The 23,119-nt window shown below is 44.7% G+C and overlaps 1 protein-coding gene across 4 annotated transcripts in view; it reads left to right on the top strand.

The window, feature by feature from the left end:
- The window catches only part of LOC125451134 (selenocysteine insertion sequence-binding protein 2-like), a 124,462-nt gene that overhangs the window by 68,479 nt on the left and 32,864 nt on the right, over nt 1-23,119 (top strand). For all 4 annotated transcript variants that reach the window (XM_048527910.2, XM_048527909.2, XM_048527911.2 and 1 more), the window contains exon 13: nt 7,204-7,363. In XM_048527910.2, the coding sequence (XP_048383867.1) occupies nt 7,204-7,363 (160 nt within the window). The remainder of the gene's footprint in view (nt 1-7,203; nt 7,364-23,119) is intronic.

Below are 23,119 nucleotides of genomic sequence, written 5' to 3'. Positions count from 1 at the left end.
TCACAACAACACCCTTTATTACTTGTGCACAGTACATTGGCTGTGACTAGCCAGCTCAGAGTCAGTCCCTGAACTGAGGAGATTCTAAATCTGGTTATACTGGTCAGCCAGGGCTTTCCTGATGGGGTTGCTAACCTGGGCCCAATCTAGGATCTCACAGTGAGCAAAGCTCAGCTGTTTCCATTCATTACACAATCAAAATAAATGTCTGGATAAATGGTCATCCGGTTTTAATGGAGGCCGATACCAGCGTGGCCATATCAGTGATCATAAAACCAGTTTTTAACAAAATTCACTCTGGACTCCAGCCCTTAAGTTTGTGCCGCAAGATCTCGGCCAAGCTGAGAACCTGTACCAAAGAATCTATACAGATTAAGGGTGCAGCTTCAGTCCCGGTCTCTGAGAAGCAGCTGGTCAGTTACCAGTGACTGGAGTAAAAGGGCCTGGTCCAAGTTTACTGGGGGGGAATTGGTTGCGAGACATTCACCTAGATTGGCTCAACATTCTTCAATTAGAAAATTGCTGCCTGTCTGAAGTCCTACTTAAATACCCAGAAGTCTTCCAGGAAGGCTGATGGACTATCAGAGGAGCCAAAGCCATCTTGCATGTTGACCAGGAAGCAATTCCATGATTCTGCAAGACCCACTCAGCATCATTTGTGTCACAGGCAAAAGTAGGAGTAGAAATCAGAAGGTTGGGAAAGCAAAGAAAACATCGAACCAGTCCAGTTCATGGAATGACAGCACAGGTCGTACCGATTGTGAAGTCCAACGAGTTGGTTTGCCTTTGTGGGGATTTTAAACGAACGGTAACTGCTTTTCACCATTGGACAAATACTGAATCCCTCAAAAGGACGATTTATATGAAAAGCTGTTAGGGGCACTGTCCTTCACAAAGCTGAACCTAAGTCATGCTTACTTACAGTTGCATTTAGACGAGGCTTCCCACAAATATGCTGCACTTAATACACAGAACTGCTTGTACTAATATACTGCCATTTGGGGAACCAACAGCCTGTTCAATTTTTCAGTAGATGATTGAGAACATTTTGTAAGGTCTACCTCAGTTTGCCATTTATCTCGGTGATGATCTAATAACAGGGAAAACTAATAAGGAGCACTTGGAGAACTTGAATGTAGTCATAAAGTGTTTTTCCAAGGCGGGCATGCACATAAAAAGGGAACGGTGTGTGTTCCAGGCCCCCAAGTGACCTACTTGGGCTACAGAATTGACAAGGCCAGGCTGCACTCATTGGAACTGAAGTAAGGGTGTTCAAAGGTGCCCCAGCTCTCACATCTGTGCAGGAACTTAGATCATTTCTTGGTCTGGTAAGTCATTGTGGAAAGTTCACACCTGACCTGGCCTCCATCCTGGCACATTTGCATCAACTCCTAAAAAAGGATCAGCCTTAGAAATCGTCACATAGACAAACACTAGCCATCAGTGAAGTAAAGAAACCTGTACCATCGTCTAAGGTGTTGGTGCACTGTGATCCCAAGAAAGGTCGATGTGTGATGCTTCCCTGTATGGTATTAAGGTGGTATCAGCTCATAGGTGGCTCAGAAGATTGGCAGTCCTGTTTGGAGAAAGGAAATTCCACCAATACCCTTATTGACGAAAATTTGTGATAATCATCATTCACAGACTCCTACTTGGTTTGCTTAAAGAAGACAAAGCAGTGCCACCCGTACTATTATAGTCCATCACTGAACATGGCCAGAAGCTAAGCTAATTTCAAGTCAGAACAATGTCAGTGAGGCCGAGTTGCAAACGTGGATGCATTGTGCCGTCTACCATTAGCAGGTACACCACCAGTGGTATCCCCAGTGGAAAAGTCCGTAATGGTATTAAATTTTCTGAACACATTTTCCAGTTATACCTGACTATCAGACTTTGGATGCAGAATGACACAGCCCATTTAAAACTGAAACAACTAGTGATGATGGGGGAAACCTAAGGGCCACTATGAATAGAATTGAAACCTTTTTGGACCTGGAGAGACCAAGTCACAACAGAGGACATCATATTGTTAAGGGAAGCAAGAATGATTGTCCTGAGCAAAGTTCACTGCCAGATACTGGCTGAACTCAACGAGGGTCATTTAGGGGTCTCCAAAATGAAGATGTTGCAGAGACATTGTGTCTGGTTGTCAGGCCTGGATGTATATATAGCTGAATTGATGGGGCAGTGCCCATAATGCAACAAGTGCAAAAAATTACCTCCAGCAACTCCCCCAAACCTGTGGGAATGGCAGGGTAAACCTTGCACTTAGTTGCACATTGAGCCATGAAAGGACCTACATAGTCAATGTTCTTGGTCATTGTTGATGCCCACTCAAAAGTAGTTAGAAGTACATAGAGTCCATTTGTTTAACACTGGGAGATGATAGAAAAACTGTGCGTCTCTCTTTCAACACACAGTCATAGAAGTTTTGGCCACAGATAACAAGCTGTCATTTACAAGCACGGAATTTGGGTATCTCTTAAAGTCGAATGGTCTTCATCATATAAGGACAACCAATGGCCTGGCAGAAAGAGCAGTCTTAACTTTGAAGGCTAACTTTAAGAAACAGCCTAAGCTTTGCCAGATACCAAGCTGTCACGGTTCCTATTTGATTATTGGAACATCCCATATACAATATAGGTTTTGCACTGGCAAAGTTCTAATGGGTAGAGGACAGCACACCAGTTTAAGTCTGATCTTTACTGGACCTGGGGAGGGTGTGGAACAGCATCAGAAACACCTTTGTCAGGTACAAGACTTCGCCAAATGAGACAATTTGATACAAGAGAAGAAATTTGGTGTAAGACTCACAGAAATGACCCCACATAGATAAGAAGCAGAGTCGATGCAAGGTTAGGACCTGGTGACATATAAAGGCTTGGGTAGGTGCGACAGTCCTGAACGAGCACGTGGAGCATATGAAAGCTGTGAATTTGCAAACAGTGCAGGAGCAAAATGTCAGAAAAGCTGCTAGAACCTGTGTGTTCACCCTTTCCGCCAAGAGTTTACAAGGCTTCCGAATCAGAGATGGACATGACTGATGTAGCCACCTCGATGCCTTTGCTGCCAGAAGAGGAGATTCTGCTGAGATGTTCATTGCGCACGAGGCAAGGCCCCTTGGGTTACACACTGTCTGCATCAGAGGAACCTGACCCTGTGCTAAAATGTCCCTGGAGGCTTTGGCCCCTTAGCTGACAGTCATTATCAAATTTTAGACGAATATATTGTGAAGTTATGAGTTGGCCAGCAGGTGTCACTGTTTACTTAGTAAATCTTGAATCTTTGAAAAGCTTCTTAAAGATATGAATAGCAAAACATGCTTGTTACATCAAAAAATTGGAAATACTCAGCTGGTCCATCAACATTTTGGATGTTGATCCTTCTTAAGGCCTTAAAACTGAAACCTTGTCATGTCAATTTGTTAAATTTAATAAATGGCAGAGGGAGAAGGAAAGTATTTTTGAAACAAACATGGAGAATGCTGGAGAAACTCATCAGACCTGTCAGGATATGTGGAGAGTGGAACAGAAAACCAGATGTTTTGGTTTAATTGACCTGCAAACTGCTGTGTAGAGAGCCAAGAACCTGTTTTAAAAATGCAGTGACGATTAACTGAATGAGATGATGAAATGTATGAGGAGAAAATTGAGATTGGAACTAATCGGATACTACTGATGAAAAAATACCCCATCCCACATCAAGCTGTGATCTGATGAAGGACCACATTCAGAAATGTAAACTCATGTCTCCAATTGCAGATGTACAGTACCATGATAGTTTGAGCTGGGAAGAATGTCAGGTGGATATTATTAAAATCTGGCACCATGTTGTTCAGAAGAAAGCTGGCAAGTGCCCAGCATAAAAATGAGACACAGTTCCTGCAGTTTGTTTGAGCACTGTTAACTCACAGAGATTGGAATGACAGTGGGTAATGGGGGTGGGCAGGGCAGGGTGGGGTGTGAGAAGAGAAAGTAAGTTAGAGTTACACTTATAGACAGAAGGAAGGCATCCATTAAAAAGGTAGGCAAAAATTAGAAAATAGATTGAAGGAAATATATTCCATAGACATTTGGGACTGTGTGGAAAAAGTTCATTTTGTTTAGGGACTGTTGTTTTAAGATTTAAGTGAACAATATTTTCATGGATTGTGAAGTGGAAGATTAATTTCTTTCCCATTGTGCTTCCAAAGAAACAGCTGAAAATAAGAACTTTAATCTTGAGACCTAATGAGCAGCTTTTTTTTTGAAAACTTGTTAGATCTATGTTTAGAGCTATTATTTAATTACTTATCGTCCTACATTAATGAATAAAAAGGTATCTACAATTAACTGACTATTTTGTTTAAATTGAAAGTCAAATTACTTTCTTCACTGTATGAACACAATGACAATTGCTGTTTTAAAACAAAATAATTTAAAGAATGTTTCACTTGCCTGTTAGCAGACCTGTATATCTGATGCTTGGCATCAGCAACATGTGATCCATTTTTAAAAAAGATGTTTGAACATCGTACTAGTATTTATTGTAGTATCCTAGTAGTGAACAATTTGGGAAAAGAATAAATATTATGTGTACATATATCTTGCATCATAAGTTTTTCGTGGCACATGTATTGCTTTTCTGCTTTTGTGCATTAACATTTGGAATTTGCAAATAAAGATATTTGCTCACAGAAATAAACAGCAACAACTTGTCTCTATAGCACTTTTGACACCATTGATGAGAAAATTCACACAGGCATAACGAATAAAGATGTCAACAAAATAAAGAAGGAACTATTTAGGCAAAAATAGCAGCCAGATTTTGTTTTAAGAGTGCGCTACATTGCTGGAGATGAGTAAAATGCATTCAAAATGAGAAGAGCAGAATAATGTCAAATTCCAGTGCACTGTCACCCAAGTTGTTTACTTTTAACAAATCTGTTTTTGTCCAAGCATCATTTTCGATACAATCTGCCTATTCATTGTAATCTTGCTGTACAATTTGTGATGTAAAATCTATCTTTAGATATCTACTGTTGAGCGCAAGGACCATTCACCCTTGGAGGATTTTGTGATGAAAAGTAACTGTGTGGCTGTTAGCATTCACTTCTTTTAAACAGCAAGTAGGACACAATTTGCAGCAACCATCTGCACACAATTAAACTACAAAATCAGGGAACTGCTGTTCTAGTTATCCCTTACACCCAGAAACTTTACTGTACCTTCATCTTTATGGGACACTTGTCAATAAACTACTTGGAAAGGTGCAGTATTGAGAGACATACATGATAAATATCCACTAAAGTATCAACATTAGAGAAACAGGTCAGACCATAAAACACAGGAGCAGGAGGAGGCCATTCAGCCTAACAAGTCTGCTCTGCCATTCATTGAGATTATGGCTGATCTGATAATCCTCATTCCCACTTTCTTGCCATAACCTACCTCCCTTCCTGTTTAAAAATCTATCTTGATCTTGAAAATACCTAATGCCCCAGATTTGATAACTATCTGCAGTGAAACATTCCACAGATTTACTTATCCTCTTGGAAGAAGAAATTCCTTGTCACCTTTGTCTTAAATGTGTGACTGCTTACTCAGATTATGCCTTCTGGTCCTACACTTTTGACAAGGAAAAGCAACTTTTCCACGTCTACCATGTCAAGCCCCGTAAGAATCTTGTGTGTTTCAATTAGGTTACTTTCATTTTTTTAAATTCCCATGAGTACAGGCCCGACGTACTTGACATCTCTTCATAAGACAGTCCCTCCATACTTGCGATTGGTGTAGTGAACCTTCCCTACATTGCCTCCAATATTGTTACTTAGATAAGAGGTCTGAAAGTGTTCATAGTATTCCAATAGTAGTCTGACTAGTGCCTTGTGCAGTTTTAGCAAAACCTTCCTATTTTTCTGTTCCATTGTCTTAGAAATAAGGGCCAAAATTCCATACGCCTTCCCTATTACTTGCTGAACATGAATGTTAGCTTTTTTGTAATTTATGCACAAGGACACATAAACCTCTCTTCTTCTATAGACAACAAAGTGTGGAGCTGACTTGACTCACTGTGTTCCTCCAGCTCCACACTTTGTTATTTCTGACTCCAGCATCTGCAGCTCTTGCTACCTCAGTTTTTTAAACCTATCTTCTGTAACTTTCTGCTGCCTTTTTCCATTTAAGTAGTATTCAACTTCTCTCTTTTCCTGCCAAAGTTCGTAATACCACATCTTTTCGCATCCAATCCCATCTGCAAAGATTTTGACCACTCTTGCTATATCCCTCTATAACTTTCTGTAGACTCTGGATCATCCTCAGTTCTTGTCTTCCCATGCATTTTTTGTCATCTGCAAATTTGGCCTCAGTACATTCACTTTGCTCATCCAAGTCCTTCATATATCTTGTAAATAATTGAAGCCCAGCACTGATTCTTGTGTCACTGAAATAATTGCAGGTTGCCATCCTGAAAATATGCCACATCTCACAACTCACTGTCTTCTATTTGCTGGCCTATCCTCTATCCAAAGCCATGGGCTCTTATCTTAAGTCACCTGACATGTGGTATTGTTATCAAACACCTTCTAAAAATCCAAATGTATTACACCCACTATTATCTGTCCTGCTTGCTACCATCTCAAAGATTTCAAATAATTTTATCAGCCGTGATTTCTTCTTCGTGAAGCCTTGCTAACTCTGCTTGATCATATGTATTTCTAAACACTATTACATCCTTCATTATGAACATTTTACCAGTAACAGGTTATCTGATCTTTATCATATTGTTGTTCAGGGAAACTTGTAGAGATCAAATTAATTCCTTTATTTCCTATATTACAACTGTGAAGTTCCTCGATGTTAATGTGCATTGGAATACTGACATGTCATGAAGGAACTATATAAATTCAAGATCTTACTTCTTTTAAACAGGCTGAAGTAATTTAGGATTTAGCATAACAATGCACAATCTGCTTATTTGCTACTGTACATTGAATTTAATAATGTACAGTCCCATTCCTTCAGACTTTAATCACTGGAGATTTTTAATATTCATCTATTCTCTCGCACATATGCTGTCTCCCCCTCCCACTCCCCCTCTCCCCCTCTCCCTCTCATTTCTTCTCTCCCCCCCATCCCAGTTTCTTTTCTGTACATAATTTTGGATACAGTTTCTGGTTCAGTGCCTCATTTACATGTGATATTGTTCTTATTTTGTATCTAATAGATTATATTGAAGGAAAGAGAAGAAAGGAAACAGCGACGCTTGCTAGAGGAAAAAGGACTGATCCCATCAGGTTGCAGCGTATTTGCTCAAGAGGCTCAAGCAGTTGTTTCAGATCAGAATGAGAACCTGGACACACAAAATAAAACAACTGAATTAGATGGCAAGTCATTTTGTAACCATTTTTGGTTTGTGTTCTCTTCCCCATAGCAAGAATGAATAATATACCAGAAACCCTGAAATATGCCACATGTACTATTCTGTATTATATATTATTAAGCTTTGCAAAGTAATCCCAGGAATCTGATTGAGATGCCTGGATCAGTGATAGCACATGTCTATTTAAAGGTGACCTATTGAAATACGTTAGACTGGTGAGAGGACAGGCCACAATCTTTTACATTGGGCACCACCTCAAACATTTCAGTGTCTCTGCTCTGACCTGCAGGCTGTAAAACCATTAGAGATAGGAACCGGAGTAGCCGTTCAGCCCTTGGAACCTGCTCCACCAGTCAATAGGATTGCCCTGTGATTCCATTGCTAGACAAGAAATAGCCTTAAGATTGTTGTGGCAAGGTATTCCAAAGATTCTTAACCTTCTGGAAGAAGAAATTCCTTGCCACTTCAGTTTAAATTGGCATCTGTTTATTCTGAGACTTTGCCCTGTGGTCCTAGATGACTCTGTTAGGGGAAACGTTCTCTCACCATTTACCCCACTGAGCTTCATAAGAATCCTGTATGTTTCAATGCAATCACCTCTCATTCTTCTATACTACAGTGAGCAGAATCCCAAATCGTTTAGCCTTTTCTCATAAAACAATCCCTTCATACCACGAGGAAACCATGTCTGAACTGCTTCCAGTGAAGTAGTACATTTCCTCAAATAAGGGGACCAAAACTGCTTGCAGTACTCCAGATGTGGTCTCAGCAGCATCTTGTACCATCTCAGTAGGGCATCACTACTCCAACACCTTCACATATTCCATTTGTTCTCTCATTTTTGTTCACTAGTCAAAAGCAAGTGTAGTACTTGGCTGAAGCAGGGTTATAGGTTGGAGGATAAAAAGGGCCTATAAGACGGAGGTAAAAGGTAACCTGAAAACTGGGAAAGATGGAGTGAGAGCGAAGAAACTTATGAAGTAGAGCAAAAGGGGGGGAATAAAAGAGGAGAAAGAGAAAGGGATGTGGTTATCCCTGATAAGCTGTGATGTTCAGTAATTGGAAGGGGTTTTGATGTGCTCTGCTGTGAATGCTTGATTTCCGGCCATCAACTTGGTTGAGACTTGTTGTATACACGAGAATTGTGAGCTTTCACTCCCTAAATAAAGACTGACATTTGTTGGAGGAAAAGCGTACACATGTACTTTTTTCTAAGGAGACTTATTTAGCAGACAATTCTTTCGAACTGCACTCAGGTGCAAACTTAAGTATTGGGCTCAGTTTTGGTCCTGTTATTTGAGGGAAGGTATCACTTCACTGGAGGCAGTTCTGAATTGATTCCCTCCTGGAATGGAGGGACCATGGACTGAAATTCCACACCAGAAACTAGTAACTCGGCCAGGGATGTCACTACTGAATTATGGTTGACAAACATTTTATTTTAAATTCTTAAGCTGTAACCATATTGATTCTGTCTTTACCCTTTCCTTGTCTGCATAATCAACACCGCATGTATTTCCATTTTATTCAAAATTGCCACACTCTGCTAACCTTCCCCAAGACAGGATAATGTATAATCAATTTTCATTCCTGTCAAATATGAAGCTGAGTTTTCTGTTAATGTTGAGAACGTCCTCATTAGTAAAATAAAATTGTTACTTCTTGTTCCTCAGATTTTATTTCCACTCATCTTTCGGTGTTTTCCTCAAATATTACTGATCCATTTGATTCTGTTCCTCCACTCCGTAATCTTCCTGTTTGTTATTTTTTCCCTGCATAGTATCCTCATCTATTTGTTCATTTACAATTATCTGATCCTGGTTGAACTAATTTTCTGAGCTCTTATCCCCACCTGCCCAGTACTAATGCCTCACTACTTCTCCATTTAATCATTCAGCCAGCACGTAAGTGCCCTGTATGGTCATATGTACACCACTGGATCCAGTTCCCAACAAAGTGCAATCCTATTTACTAATATGACACTGTTAAGTGCTTCCTGTTTTCTATCATAGCATCTTCCATATTATGTATTTCAAACATTATCAAGTCCCGCTTCTAACTGTCTCCCAATTTCTGAAAGGTCTTCAGCATTTCTTTATGTAATACAGTAGTTTTAACTCCAAATGATGGCGATTGGTTGCTCTTTCTCCCATACAAAACATTTCTCAGTTATGCAATATGAGCATATCACTATGACATTTTCAGCTGTGTTACTATTTATTTTTGTTTTACGTAGTTTATTTCTGTGCAATTTAGTTTCATTCGATGGTTCTGACCAGAGATCGAGTTTTCCCCTCTGCCAGCTGGAGCTTCCAATTTGTCTAAGCACATCAATTTCTCTGACCAAATCGCTTCGAAGTTTGTGCTCTTACTCCAAGAATTGGTCTCTTTTTGATGTGTCGGAGTGTCTTTTTTTTGAGTTCTGAGCCTTGAGATTAAGTGGTCTGAGATGATGACACTTCTCAAGTCAGTACTTAATTTCAGAGCATCTACAACTTTTAACAATGACATAATTTTGTTTTCCTGTGCTGTTATTTTACATTTCAACTCATTTCATAATATACTTAATATACTATGGTTTTAGAACGCCTTGATCTGACTTTGACCCCCTTTATTTCGTTATCTATGATGTGTTCTTGGTGCAGCATTTCGATGTTTGTTTTATTAGCGTCTGTTCCTGAAAGAAAATGTTCTTTCATTTTTTTATCCCTCAAATGGTTAGTATAGTTCTGATGATGACTGTTTTAATTGCATGCCAAGCATATTGTCCCTTTCACTCATAAGTACAGAACAAGTTGTATTTAACAATAGCTTACATTTTTCAGTATGAATTTTTCTTGTGCATATTGGAGAATTTTCAGGTTAAAAACATGGAATTAATTTTGATAGCCAGTGAAGATGCTGAGCTAAAAACCCAAGATGCAACTCATTCAACAGGTTGTGAATTTTCCAAGGTTTATTAGAGGGACGAATAGTGTCAAGCTTTTTTCATACAAAAATGATTAAACCCTAAATAATCATGAATCAGTTCCTTATGAGTAGATTGGAAAACGTAATTCCATTCTGGATCTGAGTTTGCTCGCTGAGCTGGAAGGTTCGTTTTCAGATGTTTCGTCACTTTTTTTTATTTGAAAAAATATACTTTATTCATAAGATGTACAAAAAAAAAATTTACACACCAACCCAGTCATGCAAGCCGCTCCGGGTTACCCAGGGAGTACATACACCAACTAAAGGAAAAAAAACAAAGAAGAAGAAAAAAAAAGAAAGCAAAGAAAATGCCCCGGCAGTCGTCAACCCGCACAGTCCCCGTTGGCCCTCTGACCAGTTGGGGAAGGCGCCAGCTGGGCCCAGTTACCAGATAGGTCCCTTTTTACCATTCTGGACGAGGAGTTTCATACCGTGGTCTTTGCCCACCGCGCCTTGGCGGCGGCTGCCCCAAGCTTTAGCGCGTCCCTCAGCACGTAGTCCTGGACCTTGGAGTGTGCCAGTCTGCAACACTCGGTCGGGGTCAGTTCTTTCAGCTGGCAGACCAAGTTGCGGGCAGACCAAAGAGCGTCTTTCACCGCATTGATGGTCCTCCAGGCACAGTTGATGTTGGTCTCGGTGTGCATACCCGGAAACAGCCCGTAGAGCACGGAGTCCCGCGTCACGAAGCTGCTCGGGACGAACCTCGACAAATACCACTGCATCCCCCTCCAGACCTCCTGCGCATAGGCACACTGCAGAAGGAGGTGATCGACAGTCTCGTCCCCCCGCAGCCACCTCGAGGGCAGCGTGCGGTGGTGCAGAGATTCCGGACATGCATAAAGGATCTCACTGGCAGAGCCCCTCTCACCGCCAGCCAAGCAATGTCCTTGTGCTTGTTTGAAAGTTCTGGTGATGAGGCATTCTGCCAAACGACTTTGGCAGTCTGTGTGGGGAACCACACGACGGGATCCACCCTCTCCTTTTCCCGAAAGGGCCCGAGGATACTACGTGCTGACCACTGCCTGACGGCCTTGTGGTCAAAGGTGTTTCCTTTCAAAAATTTCTCCACGAAGGACAGGTGGTACGGAACAGTCCAACTACTCGGAGCGTTCCGCGGCAACGAGGCCAGGCCCACCCTTCGCAACACCGGGGACAGGTAGAACCTCAGTAAGTAGTGACACTTGGTGTTTGCGTACTGAGGATCTATGCACAGCTTGATGCAGCCGCACACAAAGGTAGCTGTCAGGGCGAGGGTGGCGTTCGGTACGTCCTTTCCCCCATTTTCCAGGTCTTTGTACATGGTGTCCCTGCGGACCCGGTCCATCCTCGACCCCCAAATGAAGTGGAAGATGGCCCGGGTGACCGCAGCGGCGCAGGTCCAGGGAATAGGCCAGGCCTGCGCCACATACAACAGTACCGAAAGCCCCTCGCACCTGACAGCCAGGTTCTTACCCGCGATGGAGAGGGACCGGAACGTCCACCTGCCCAGCTTCTGCTTCAATTTGGTGATACACTCCTCCCAAGTCTTAGTGCACGCCCCAGCTCCACCAAACCAAACACCCAGCACCTTCAGGTAGTCTGTCCTGACGGTGAAGGGGATGAAGGAGCGGTCGTCCCAGCTCCCGAAGAACGTGACCTCGCTCTTACCCCTATTGACTTTGGCACCCGAGGCCAGTTCAAACTGGTCACAGATGCCCAATAGTCGACTCACTGACCGACAATCGGTGCAGAAGACGGCAACATCGTCCATGTACAGGGAGGTCTTGACCTGAAGGCCTCAGCTGCCTGGGATAATCACGCCCTTCAGGCTCACGTCCTTCCTGATGGATGCGACGAAGGGCTCCACACAGCACATGAACAAGGCAGGAGAAAGCGGGCAGCCCTGCCTGACTCCAGATCTGACAGGAAAACTGCCCGATTTCCACCTGTTGATCGAGACTGCGCTAACGATGTTGGCGTAGAGCAGCCGGATCCAATTGCGGATGCCCTCCCCGAACCCCAATTTGGAGAGGACGTCCCTCATGTAAGCATGAGAGACCCTGTCGAAGGCCTTCTCCTGGTCCAGGCTGACGAGGCAGGTGTCCACCCGCCTGTCCTGTACGTAGGCGATCGTATCCCTGATGAGGCGAGGCTCTCAGCGATCTTCCTGCCCGGCACAGCACAGGTTTGGTCAGGGTGAATCACCGACTCCAGGACAGACCTGACCTGGTTGGCTATGACCTTGGCCAGGATTTTGTAGTCCACATTCAGTAGTGAAATGGGACGCCAATTCTTAATTTCTTCCCTCTCCCCCTTCCTCTTGTAAATGAGGGTGATGATGCCCTTCCTCATGGACTTGCACATTTCCCCTGCCCGAAGCGCACTATCGTACACCTCCAGCAGGTCCTGGCCGACCAGGTCCCACAGAGCGGAATACAGCTCGACCGGTAAGCCGTCGCTCCCGGGAGTCCTATTCCTCTCCAAGGACTTGAGGGCTCTGGTCAGCTCGTCCAGGGATATCGGCCGGTCCAGCCACTCTCTTGTGCCGTCGTCTAAGACCTCTATGATAGACGACAGGAACAACTCGGAGGCCGTGCTGTCCGTGGGCTTCGTGTCGTACGGTCCGGCATAGAAGGATCTGCTGATCCTCAAAATGTCGGGCCGAGACGACGTCACAGAGCCGTCGTCCTCCTTCAGCCGGCTAAGCACAGAGCTCTCTTTGTGCACCTTCTGAAAGAAGAAACGTGAGCACGTCTCGTCCTGCTCCACGGAGCGGACCCTGGACCGGAAGATTATCCTGGAGACCTCCGCGGCGAAGAGCGAGGCTTGCTGGCCCCTCACCTCGCCGAGGTCCTCCGTGACATCAACCCCCATCAACTGCAGAAGGAATAGGTTCTGCACCCTTTTCTGGAGTCGCGACAGCTCTCCCCGCCTCTCTCTTGCCTTCCGAACACCCTTGAGGACAAAGAACCTCTTGATGTTCTCCTTCACCGTCTCCCACCAGTCGCCCGGAGACTCAGAGGGGTTTCACGGTTCTCCAACCGGCGTACTCCCTCTTAAGTTCCTCGACGTTCTCTGGGGTCAACAGAGTCGTGTTGAGCTTCCACGTCCCCTTGCCGGCTGGCTGGTCTTCCTGTAAGTGACAGTCGGCCTGCAGGAGGCAGTGGTCAGAGAAGAACACCAGCTTGACGCTGGTGGACCTGACCGAGAACGCCCGTGACACAAACAGGAAGTCTATCCTTGAGCGGATAGACCCGTCTGGCCGCGACCAGGTGTACCTCTGCTGCGCTCCGTCTGCAGGGGTGCTGAAGACGTTGAGCAGCTTGGCATCCTTCACCGTGCCCATCAGGAATCTGGATGTGACGTCCAGTTGACTCCCCCCACCCGCTGTCGCCACGCCGGATCTTCCGTCTGCATCGATGATGCAGTTGAAGTCTCCGCCTAGGATGACCGGCCTGGACGTAGCCAGCAGGGGTGGAAGCCGCTGCAGGATGGCCAACCGCTCATTCTGTACCCCTGGGGCGTACACGTTGATCAGCCTCAGGGGAGCGTTCCTGTAGGTGACGTCAGCCACTAGGAGGTGCCCCCCCACCACCTCCTGAACTTGAGAGATGGTGAAGTCGCACCCCCGCAGCAGAATAACCAGGCCCAAGGAGCGACAGTCGTTACCCCCCGACCAGATCGAAGGCCCACAGGCCCAGGCGCCGGACCATTTCCCGTACCTGCCGAGGTGCGGTATCCCGCACTCCTGCAGAAACAGGAGGTCCGCCTTGATGGTGGTCAAGTAGGCCAACGTGGATACACATCTTGCGGTGGACTTGACACTGCGCACGTTAATGCTCGCAACTCGTACCCCCATTGTGGGCAGTGACCGCAGTACCCTCCCCAAGTCCAAGGTCCAGCCCCTCCATCTGTCCCTTCATGCCTATTGCCCGGGCTAACTGCTGGACGCTCTCCGGGCTCAGGAAACCGTCCGTGCTGCCTTCCGGGTGGCATCCCCCCGTCAGGGGTGCGGAGGCAGGAGGGACCGGCTCTGGGTCAGGCTGGGGACGCGCTGTTTCCACCTTCCCACCTGGAAGTTCTGGGGGGCCCTCCAGTGCCCCAGCGGCACTTGACTGGGTGTCGGAGGGAGCCTCAGGACGCCTCCCGTCACCTGGAAGCGGGCTGCTGCTTTCCTTCTCCCTCGAGATCTTTAACTTCTGCTTCGGGCGGGCCCTCTCCGAATCCCCCTCGTCAGAGCAGCTCTTATAGCCCCCCTGTAGCTGCCTCTTCCCGCCTGATGGTTGCGGTCCCTGGGCCCGTCGACGCACCTTCCTCCTCGCTTTCCGGACCGTCATCCACTCCCCTGGGTCTCCTGTCGCCGCCTCCATCGACTCCGGGTTGTTGGGGGGGAGCGGAGCCTGCAGGGGTGCTTTGCTGGCCTCGGGGCCCATCCTGCGGGGCTGGGCCCTCCTGCACGACCTGGCCCTCCTGCACATTAGTGGGGTCCTTGCTGGGCCCTGGTGCCTTCCTCTCCTCCGGGCGGGGGGGGGGCTGGCCCCGCATTGCCCCTGCCGGCAACCTGGGCGTAGGTGGTCCCCCGCTGCGGGCATGCCCTATAGAGGTGGCCCGCTTCCCCGCAAAGGTTGCAGCTTTTCTCTTGTGGGCAATCCTTTGCAAGGTGTCCCTCCTCCCTGCAGTTCCTGCAGATGGTGGCTTTGCAGTTGGCCACCACGTGACCTGACCTACCACAGGCATGGCAGACTTTAGGTTGCCCTGCATAGGTCAGGTAGCCCTTGCTCCCGCCGATCGCGAAGCTGGACTGTGGGTGTACGACATTCCCGTCCGCGCCCATCCTCAGCGTCACCTTGACCTTCCTCTTACTGGTCCAGATGCCAAAGGGGTCCATGATGTCAGTTAGGTCCCCTTCCACCTTCACGTACCTTCCAAGGAAGGTCAGGACATCAACTGCTGGCACATGCGGGTTGTACATGTGTACAGTCACCATACGGCTCCTCTGTGCTGGCATCACAAACAGTGGGACAGCGGTCAATACAGAGAGGGGGCCCTCACCTCCTTTCTCCTTGAAAACCTCCAGGAAGCGCTCGCAAAGCTTGGCACTCCGGAAGGTCACGTCGTAAAAACCCGGGGAAATCCTGCAGGCAGTAAATGTCCGCAGCAGCGAACCCACAACAGTCCAACAGGACCATCTTCACGAAGAAGGTGCGGTCCACAGGTGCAACTTCATCCACCTTCTTTACGGAAACATGGATGGTGTTCCGGACCCCCTGACCTGGGGCACGAGCACTTGCCGCAGCCATCGTTGCAGGTTGGCTGCTCCCCTGAACCAGCGTTAGGCCGAAGCCAGCATTAAGATCCACTGGTCGCAAGGGTGCACAGCCAACCCGACGTCCTCCTTTCACCTCCAAGATAGCACTCTCATCCTCTCGGTCCACAAGAGAGTGGGTCTTTACTGTGTTCGAGATGTAAGCTAGTTCACTGAGCTTGCCGGTTTGTTCCCAGATGTTTTGTCACCATTCTAGGTAACATCACCAACATAGGAAATGACGACATCAACCCAAGGAAACCTAAACAGATAAATATAAAGCGGGACATAACACCAGCACTTCACCGGAGGCTCACTGATGATGTTACCTAGAAAGGTGACAAAACGTCTGAAAACGAACCTTCCAGCTCAGTGAGCAAACTCACATCCAGAACCTCAATCTGAGCTACCAATCTTCTCAAAACTTGCTGATGTAATCCCATACGTGGAATGAATGGATGAAACTGCAATTTTCACTTAAATGGAGAGTTTTGATTATGAGAATCAGGAATATGTTATAAAATCCCATACCTCATTTGTGAAAAAGAACCAGAAATAATTTACTGCAGTGAAAATCTGAATAATGGGCATAAAATCATTAGACATTAACATTTGACAAGGCCCCTTATGGTACAGAAGATCAAATTGCAAGGAATTCATGTTGAGTTGACGAGTCGGATACAAAATTGGCTTGGCTGTAGAAGATAGAGGATATTGTGGAGGGCTGTATTTTTGACTGGACATCTGTGACTGGTGGTGTTCCACTAGGGTTAGATTTGAGATCTCTGTTGATTTGGATGAAAATGTTGGTGATCTGTTTGCAGATGACATGAAAATTGGTGGAGTTGTGGTTAGTGAGGAAGGATACCAAAGGATGCAGCAGGATATAGATGAGCTGGAAAGTTGGGCAGAGAAATAGCAAATGAAGTTTAATCTGGATGAGTGTGAGCTGATGCATTTTGGGAGATCAAATGCAAGAGGAAGGTATACTGTAAATGGCCCTAACCTGAGGAGCATTGATATATAGTATGACCTTGTAGTCTAAGTCCATAGCTCCCAGAAAGTGGCAACACAAGTGATAAGGTGGTAAAGAACGCATATGATATGGTCAGGGCATTGAATATAAAGTTGGCAAGTCATATTGCAACTGTACAAGATTTTGGTCATGCCACATGTGGAGTACTGTTTGCAGTTCTGGATATTGCACAGTAGGAAAGACGTATTGCAGAGGTTTACCAGGATGTTGTCTGGATTGGAGTGCCTTAGCTATCAGTAAAGATTTGACAAGCTTGGATTGTTTTCACAAGACCGTCAGAGGCTGAGGGGCATGATTGGAGTAAAATTATGAGAGCTATGGATAGTGTGGATAGTCGGGTCTCTTTCCCAGGGTGGAAATGTCAAAGACTAGGGGTCGTAAATTATAGGTGAGAGTGGTAAAGTTTAAAGGACATGTGCGAGGAATTTTTTTTACACAGCGGCTGGTATGGTAGTTACCTGGTTCATGCTGCTGTGGGAGGTTGTAGAAGCAGATGTGATAGTCAAGTTCAAGAGGCATTTATACAGGCTTATGAACAAGCAGAGAATAGTGGTATATGGACCATGGTCAGGCCGATGGGACTAATTTAGAATAACATAATGGTCAACATAGTAGGCCGATGGACCTGTTCCTGTAATGCACAGTTCTGGGTTCTATGGTTTGACTTAAGATAGTCCTTTTAATATTTTAAGTCTCTGTAGTCGACATATCTGTGTTTTATTCCTCAAGTGAAATGTAGCTGTTGAAATAAAAGACCATGTTGAGAGTGAGAACAGGAAGGAAACATATTATTTAAAAATTCATTAAGCAGATGTGTGTGTCAATAGTTTGGCCTGCACTTAATACCTGTCATCTGGTGAGTGTAAAGCAGAGGTAGTTTCATGATTTGTGTGGGAAGCGATGGTCACTGGGAGAAGGCAGGAGAATGAGATTGAGAAACCTATTAGCCATGATTGAATGGTGGAGCAGACTTGATGGACCAAATGACCTAAATCATCATCTGTATGTTATGGTCTCTAGAGCACTTGAAGAAGGAGATGGTGAGTTGCTTCCTTGAATCACGTGGACTGTGGCAGTTCAAGAAAGTGGTCACCATGACCTTTTGGAGGGCATGTAGGGATGTACAATAAATGCTGGCTCAGCTAGCGACCACCCGCATCCCATGAGTGAGGTTTAAAATAAAGTTTTCTTCCTGTTTCTCCACCATCCAATTTGTTATTCATGGACTTGCAGCTAAAGTTCGAGCTGTATGTTTAAAAAAAAATTATTCAATTGGACTCGGAAGTATTTGTGTTAACTTGACAATTATGGAATATAGTGAATAGTAGGATATCATTTAGCCCCTCCGAGCCTATTTCACCATCTGCTGAAATCATGGGTGACATCTAAATCAATTTCCTAATCCAACTTCAGACATAAACTTCACATGGCTAGCAAAAAGCCATTTGATACTTTTTTTATTATTCATTCAAGAAATGCAGTCTTTGCTGGCTGGTCAGCATTTATTGCTCATTCTTCAGGGTCAAGGAGTGGGCACAAGGTATTCTGAAAAGAGAGAACAAACAACCAGAGGTAACGGTGCACGTCAGTACTAACAACATGGTGAGGAAGTGTGACAAGGTCCTGCAAAAAGGGAGTTAAAGTAGTCCGTTGAAAATCAGGATTCTAGGTTTGTAATCTCAAGATTACTAGGCAAGGTAGCATAGTGGAGAGTGCTGCTACCTCATAGCTCCAGGGACCGGGGTTCAATTCCAACCTTGAATTGCCTGTGTGGAGGTTGCATGTTCTTACTGTGTCTGCATGGGTTTCCTCTCTTAGCCCAAAAATGTGAAGGTTAGGTGGATTAGCCATGCTATTTTGTCTGTCGTGTCCAGTCACGTGTAGGCTAGGTTTTGTGAAGGGAAGGTCGTGCCTCACAAACTTTATTGAGTTCTTTGAGAAGGTGACCAAACAGGTAGATGAGAGTAAACCGGTTAATGTGGTGTATATGGATTTCAGCAAGGCGTTCAATAAGGTTCCCCACAATAGGCTATTGTATAAAATGCAGAGGAATGGAATTGTGGGAGATATAGCAGTTTGGATCAGAAGTTGGCTTGCTGAAAGAAGACAGAGGGTGGTAGTTGATGGGAAATGTTCATCCTGGAGACCAGTTACTAGTGGTGTACCGTAAGGGTCGGTGTTGGATCCACTGCTGTTTGTCATTTTTATAAATGACCTGGATGAGGGCGTAGAAGGATGGGTTAGTAAATTTGCAGACGACACTAAGGTCGGTGGAGTTGTGGATAGTGACGAAGGATGCTGTAGGTAGCAGAGAGACATAGATAAGCTGCAGAGCTGGGCTGAGAGGTGGCAAATGGAGTTTAATGCAGACAAGTGTAAGGTGATGCACTTTGGTAGGAGTAACCAGAACGCAAAGTACAGGGCTAATGGTAAGATTCTTGGTAGTGTAGATGAGCAGAGAGATCTCGGTGTCCATGTACACAGATCCTTGAAAGTTGCCACCCAGGTTGACAGGGCTGTTAAGAAGGCATACATTGTTTTAGCTGTTATTAATAGAGGGATCGAGTTCTGGAACCAAGAGGTTATGGTGAAGCTGTACAAAACTCTGGTGCGGCTGCACTTGGAGTATTGTGTACACTTCTGGTCACCGCATTATAAGAAGGATGTGGAAGCTTTGAAAAGGAGATTTACTAGGATGTTGCCTGGTATGGAGGGAAGGTCTTACGAGGAAAGGCTGAGGGACTTGAAGCTGTTTTCATTAGAGAGAAGGCTGAGAGGTGACTTAATTGAAACGTATAAAATAATCAGAGGGTTCGATAGGGTGGATAGGGAGAGCCTTTTTCCTAGGATGGTGACGGCGAGCACGAGGGGGCATAGCTTTAAATTGAGGGGTGAAAGATATAGGACAGATGTCAGAGGTAGTTTCTTTATTCAGAGAGTAGTAAGGGAATGGAACGCTTTGCCTGCAACGGTAGTAGATTCGCCAACTTTAGGTACATTTAAGTCGTCATTGGATAAGCATGTGGACGTACATGGAATAGTGTAGGTTAGATGGGCTTGAGATCAGTATGACAGGTCAGCACAACATCGAGGGCTGAAGGGCCTGTACTGTGCTGTAATGTTCTATGTTCTAGGTGAATGGAGTGGGGTGCTCTTTGGAGGGTCGGTGCAGACTCAATGAGCCAAATGGCCTTTATCTACACTGTAGGGATTCTGATTTTGTGATTACTCCTTGTGCCACATGCGAGTGAGGTTTGGAATAGGGAGATTTACAGTTAAATACTTGGCTAAAGAACCAGTGAAGGAGGGAGGGCTTCAGATATGTGGGCCATTGGGATGTCTTCCAGGGCAGTTGGGACCTGTATAAGAAGGATGGGTTTCATGTAAAGCCGAGGGGCAGCAATATCCTGGCAGGGAAGCTTGTCAGTGTCACTTAGGAGGGCTTAATCAAGTGTGACAAGGGATGGGAACCAGTGCAGTAGCTCAGCAAGTGAAATGACCAAGGAGGCATTAGAGACTAAAGTCAGTAAAGTTAATTCCATGCTATATGATTCTAAGACGGTGACTCTTAAGAGGAAGAACATAGAGGGAGAGATTACTTAACACTGTGGGTGTGGTAGACTGAAGTGCGTTTTGTTTTAACAGAAAGAGCGTGACAGGTAAGGCAGATGAACTGAGAGCTTGGCTTGGTGCGTCTAACTGTGATATTATTGCTGTTACAAAGACTTGTTTGCACTTTGCAGGTGCAGCCTAGTTAGCAATCAGTATCTTACAGATACTGGGACAAGACTGGCAGTTTAATGTTCTGGGATTTAGATGTTTCAGGTGAGATTGAGAGGAACGGGTGGGAGAGTTGTATTACTGATTAGGAGGAATATCACAGCTGAACTAAGGGAGGACACTTTGGAGGGTTCACAAATGAGGCTGTATGGGTAGACCTCAAGAATAGGACAGATGCAATCACTTAGGAGTTGTACTGTAGCTGTCCCAACAGCCAGAGGGAGATACAGGAACAGATATATGTACAGGTTATGGACAATTGTGAAAATCACAGGGCTGTTGCAGTGGCAGATTTTAAACTTCCCATAAATGAATTGGGACAACGTTAGCACCAGGGTTTCGGTTGGGGGGTATTTGTTAGGTACATCCAGGGCGGTTTCTTGAAGCAATATATAAATAGCCCATTAAGGGAAGTGGCCGTACCAGGCCTGCTATTGGAGAACAAGCCCGTCCAGGTGAAAAGTTTCAGTGGGAGAACGTTTTGGGAACTGTTACCATAATTTTGTCATTTTTAATTTACTGCTAGATAATGATAAGAGTAGTCCTCAGCTGGAAGTACTATATTGGGGAAGGTTATCTGTGACAATATTAGGCAGGAACTAGTGAATGTAGTTTGGAGTGGCTGTTTGAGTGTAAATGTGCATCTGGATTTATATCATGTGGGAATCTTTCTTAGAGTTTAGGACTGGTACGTTCCTGTGAAAATGAGGGATAAGGACGGCAAGATTCAGGAACCTTGAATGATGAGAAATTGTGAACTTAGTCAAAAAGAAAAAGGAGTCCTATGTGAGGTTTAGGAAGTTGAAGACAGAGCCCTCAAGGAGTATAAATATATCAGGAAAGAACTTAATCGAGTTAGGAGGGCCATGACATGACTTTGGCGAACAGGATTAAAGAAAATCACAAAGCTTACTATAAGTATGTAAAGAACAAAAGTGCAGATAGGGAAAGGAAAGCTCCATTTGAGGACAAAGGAGGAAATTTATGCATGGAGCCAGAGGATGTGAGTGAGGTCATTAATGAGGGCATATTAATATTAAAAAGGTGGTAACATTGGTGTTAAGGTAGATGGGTCCCTAGGACCTGACAGGATTTATCTTAGAATACTGAGGGAAGTGAGGGAGAAATGGCCGACGGAATTTAATCTGAACAAATATGAGGTGATGCATTTTGGCAGGTCTAATGCAGGAGAGAGGTATGCAGTAAATGGCAGAGCCCTTAGAAGCATTGACTTACAGAGGTGTCTAGGTGTACAGGTCCATAGTTCCCTGCAAAAGGCAGCACAAGTGGATAAGATGGTCAAGAAGGCATATGGCACAGTTGCCTTCATTTTTATAGAGAATAAAAATTAGATCGTCATGTTGCAGTTATATGGAACTTTAGTTAGGCCACATTTGGGATATCGTGTACATTTCTAGTTGCCACACGACCAGAAGGATGTGGAGGCTTTGGTGAGGGTACTGAAAAGGTTTACCAGAATGTCTGGTTTGAAGGGTATTAGCTGTGAGGGGAGCTTGGAAAAAACTCAGTTTGTTTTCACTTGAACATTGGAGGCTGAGAAGCGGCCTGATAGAGGATTACAAATTTGTGAGAGGAATGGATAGAATAGATGATCAAAGTCTTTTTCCAGCGGTAGAAATATCAGTCACTAAGAGATGTATGTTTAATGAAAAGGGGGAAAATTTAGAGGGGATATGAGAGGCAAGTATTTTAAATAACGGATAGTAAGTGCCTGGAATGCACTGCTGGAGGTGGTAGAAGCCGATGCATCTGCAATATTTTAGAGGCATATTGACTGATATGTGAATATGCAAGGAATACATAGATATAGACCATGTAGAGACAAACCTATTTATTTTAGAAAGGATGATATCTTGGTGCAGGCTTTCTGCTCAAAGTACCTGTTCCCATGCTATACTGTTCTTTGTTCTATTCCTAATCGCCTATGAGAAGGTGGTGATGCTGAGCTGCCATCTTGAAGAGCTGCAGTCAATTTGGTGTAGTTACACCCACAATGCTATTATGAAGGGAGTGTCAGGATTTTGGTGACAAGTAAGATACTGATTGCTAACTAGGCTGCACCTGCAAAGTGCAAAGCTGAGTCTAATATTAGACGTGATTCTACAGTTGAACAATGTTCGCTCGATTAACCTGGGTGTGTGGAGGAGTACACACACAATCTATTTAGGATTTTCAGCCAGGCTTGCACTTTCGTATATACTGAAGGTATATTTTATATTGTATGTAGGGCCCTGTTCTTTACATACAAAGACATGTACATGTACTATGCCGGTCTGAACTCAGCAAAATAGGTGCCAGCCATTCACTAGTTCATTTCTCAGGTAACCAATCAGTTATCTGCCTGATTTAAAATTTAAACAAAGCCTGGCAGTTAATATTAATCATCAGTAACTGATTCATTGGTAAAGACATTGTCACATAGAATGAGAGTCTACTTGCTAACCAGTCAACACTCTTGTGCAATAGAAACATTGGTTTTCCCCTTTACTGGTATTCTTGCATATTGCCCTGATGAATACAAGATGGAAAGCTTCAATAAAATGTGTCATTTGTCAGCAATGCTCCAGGCATATAGCTTTTTTGAGTTTTTTTCGTTATAATCCGAGCCATTGAAATCTTCAGCACAGAAAAAGGTCTTTCAACCAATTGTATCTACACCAGTCAAAAAC

The sequence above is a fragment of the Stegostoma tigrinum genome, chromosome 3, assembly GCF_030684315.1.
Source record: "Stegostoma tigrinum isolate sSteTig4 chromosome 3, sSteTig4.hap1, whole genome shotgun sequence".
NCBI classification, from domain to species: domain Eukaryota; kingdom Metazoa; phylum Chordata; class Chondrichthyes; order Orectolobiformes; family Stegostomatidae; genus Stegostoma; species Stegostoma tigrinum.
This window is presented reverse-complemented; position numbering and strand designations above follow the sequence as displayed.